Genomic DNA, 3,617 nt, shown 5'->3' on the forward strand with positions numbered 1-3,617 from the left:
CAGTGTAAACGGTTTTTATCTCGGTTTACACAGTTTCGAGTTGGAAACGGTTTGGGTTTAAAACCGTTTGGTTCTTTTTGAGTTCGATTTAGAACGGGTTCGGTTCTTATACGGTTTAACATTATTTAGATCGGTTCGGTTTTGGGTTTACTAAAATAGGATTCGAGTCAGTTTTCGGTTTTTATTCGGTTCAATTTTCATTTGGGTCGATAACGGTTTTGGCTTGAAATTTGACCGTGTTTAACCTTTTTGTCGGTTAACAGGTTTCATTTTTCTAGCTAGAATTTCTTTTTCATAAATTAATTGATTAAAAAATTTCTCATTATAATTTTTATATTGTTTTTAATTTGTTTTTGAAAGATCAAAGGATGCAATGTAATCATCTCAATTTAAAAATTTCAAGAATTACAATAATACGGCGTAAGAATTCGACAAGGTCAACCTTGGTATTGTTGTTTTTTTTTTAACAAAAATACGACGAGATATATTAATTAAAGATTATCCTTACATCAATATTAATACAAGAAAATTGGATGTAAGTAATCTAACTAGTACTAAAACATACGACAACAAAGCATAACCTGCCAGGGACAAGCAACAGCAGCTAACCTAAAGAAGTAGGAACAACTGCTACTAACACAACAAGAACTACTACTACTGAGACTGAAACTTATAATAATACTATTTATAAGACATCCAACTAGAGGCAGGGCAGCAAGACATAATTGATTAGTTAGCAGCTCCAACACCTATCTCCCTATCATATAACATCTTGACCCTAGCAGGAACCTCAGAATAGTCCTTGTATCCCACCTGCATTTCATTTCCTTCTGGAGCAAGCTCATGGGCTATGATGTTCAAATCCCTTCTGATATGAGTAATTATCACATCATCAAGCCTCTTAATAGCAGCTGCAATATCATTGATCACTGCAGCAAGTTCATGATGAACATGATCATTGTCATCCATTGAGTTGAACATAACCTTAATTGGTAATGCATCAGTGTGAAGATCCACTTTCTTCACTTTGCATGCTTTAGCTCTGTTAAGAGCATCTCTGACAGTATAAAGTTCAGCGGTGAGAGCAGAAACAACATTGTACTTGCTTGAGAAACCATAAAACCAGGTGTCGTCCTCATTTCTAATGACCACCCCCCTGCATCAACATTAATACTTCTCCAAGAGCCATCAGTGCAGATCCTTTTGTATCCAGGATGAGGAGCATTCCATACTGCAATTGAGCTAGCACTAGCAATTCTGAAAACCATACTCTTCCTTTGCTTTTATCAGCAAAACCAACTATGCCAGAAGAGCTACTCCTAAAAACAGCAGCAGTAAGGGAAGGAGGATCAGAAGTGGAAATCTCCTTGCCTTTTCCCTGTAGAAGATTATTAGAAGATTATTAGAAGATTGATAATCATAGAAAAAACGAGCATATAGATGGCATGAGCATGAAACATTTTAAGCTCCAAGACAGTAATATTTCTATTTCTCCAAATGTGCCATAGAGCAATAGCAAAAACCATTCTCCAATGATCACTTAATCCTAAGTTATAGTTGAGCCAATCAATCTAATCAAGAGAGACAAACTTAGTGAAATTGAAATCTTTAGGAAGGGGAATCTTAGCAAAAATGTCATTCCACAAGATATGAGAAGAGAAGCAGTCACGAAATCAATGTACATGAGATTCAGAATAGAGACCACATCTAGAACAAACTGGATTAATCAAGGGTAAGAAAATAGATAATTTTTCAGCAACAGGGAGAATAGAGTGCATGCAATTCCAAAGAAGCATCCTGTACTTAGCAGGAACCTGAATTTCCACAAAAATTTTCATGAAGAATAGAAGTTAGAATCAATGCAATTATCCTTGATCAAGAAATGATAAGCTGATTTCACAGTAAAGACTCCATTATTGGAAAGAGTCCAATTAATAAAATCCTCAGTGATATCAAAATTGGAAATAAGAGTAGCCAGGATTAAGTCAATTATCCTTGATCAAGAAATGAGGCGGATTCAGATTATGGGCCATGGACTATGGTCTGTAACAAAAGAAAACAGAAGAAAATATCTGTTAAAAAAAGTATTGATGATAACAATACTAAAAATGCAAGTATAAGCATTGATAATAACAATGTTAACATTAAAATAATACTGATAATAACAGTAGTGAAAATAATAGTAGAAGTAACATTGATGATAACAATGTTGCTAAAGTTGCTAGCCTTTCTTCTGATATTAAGAAGCCTTTGATTGAAAATCAGAAAAATCAAGTTAAGAAAGGGCCTTTTGGGCAAGCTTGGAAGCAAAAAAAAGCTCAAGAGATTATTGGTGATATGCAAATTGATTTAAATATTACAAATCAAGCATCCACTTCAAGTTTGAATTCCAAGAATAATAATGATAACCTGAGTTTATGTGTTGCTCAAGAAAAAAATCCTTTGCCTTACCCTACTAGCTCTAACCATGAAACATAACTTTTATGCCAAATGGACGACATGATCCTTGATATTCCTCCTAATCTCACTCATAAAAACCCTTCTGATAGCTCTTCATCTCCTGCCCTTTCATTTTCTCAAAATCCTTCTCTTTATTCTTCTACTTTTGATAATTCCCTGCTTTCTCCTTCTCTGTGTGAAAATGAGCAACAAACCTCGGTCCAAACCTTCATCTCCTCCCCAAAAATTAGTGATTCGAACAATGCTAGAAGCATCATAAGCCCCTTTGTTAACTTACAAAAGGAAGTTGCCTCCATTACCCCCTCCATCTCCCTCGATGACTGAACATGTCCTTCCCTCATCGCCGAGGTCACCTCCAGTGACTTTGGGAATTCCAAATTACAGAGCTATAGCCACTCCCCTCATGCAATCCCTGAGACAGCAGAAATTGGGCTTCAATGCTCAAACCTTGCCTCTTTTTCCAGAAAAACCTCTGATTTCGCCAGCTCTGCCCCCATTAGTGACTCCTCCATCTCCACCGGTGGTGAGACGGTCCCGATCAACATTGGAGGAGCTCCCAAATGCTCTAGTCCTACTGGATGCTTTGAAAAGGAAGGAAGAGGAGTGGATTCTTCCAAAAAGAGTGATCCACAAATCCCTTCCAATTCCAAGAAGAATGCTAGTCACTTCCTTGCGATTCGTAACTCAAGGATTCAACATGGGAGTTCCAAATCGTCGTATATCTCTGTTTTACTCCAAGGAAGAAGTGGTGGGAACACAAGTTCAAGTGACATTCTTCAATCGTCCGAATTGCTTTCGGGAAGTACATGCACTACTAACTCCAATCAAGTTGGAGGATTTGGGACTAATGAACCTCATTGAACATTGGAGGGATTGGGATAGTTACTTTACCCTGACCCATGCAGGGCCGAAGGATATTCCCCAAGTTACTTTACAGCGTCCTATTCCCAATCTGAACATGAAAATCATTCTCTGGAATGTTCGTGGTGCTGCTAAAGATAAATTTGTGCCCATGCAAGGCATATTGTCGATATGTAAAAGCCTAATGTCTTTATTTTTCTTGAGTCTAAAGCAAGTGCAATGCGTGCTAGACAAGTCATGATTCAATTGTCCTTTTCTGATTACAGAACTATTGAGCCAAACGGCACCTGGGGGGT

General features: G+C 37.3%; 1 protein-coding gene across 1 annotated transcript; it reads right to left on the reverse strand.

Moving 5' to 3' along the window:
- Positions 1–729: 729 nt before the first annotated feature.
- LOC145614040 (uncharacterized) lies at positions 730–2,756 on the reverse strand. The gene is made up of 5 exons (XM_081669047.1): positions 2,655–2,756; positions 1,683–1,814; positions 1,431–1,571; positions 1,233–1,378; positions 730–1,156 (listed from the first exon to the last, which is right to left on the reverse strand). Exons 1-5 carry the CDS (start codon positions 2,754–2,756, stop codon positions 730–732), a joined length of 948 nt encoding a protein of 315 aa, XP_081525173.1.
- Positions 2,757–3,617: the final 861 nt, after the last annotated feature.

This window comes from Chenopodium album, chromosome 25 (genome assembly GCF_948465745.1).
Source record: "Chenopodium album chromosome 25, dcCheAlbu1.1, whole genome shotgun sequence".
In the NCBI taxonomy this organism is placed as follows: Eukaryota; Viridiplantae; Streptophyta; class Magnoliopsida; order Caryophyllales; family Amaranthaceae; genus Chenopodium; species Chenopodium album.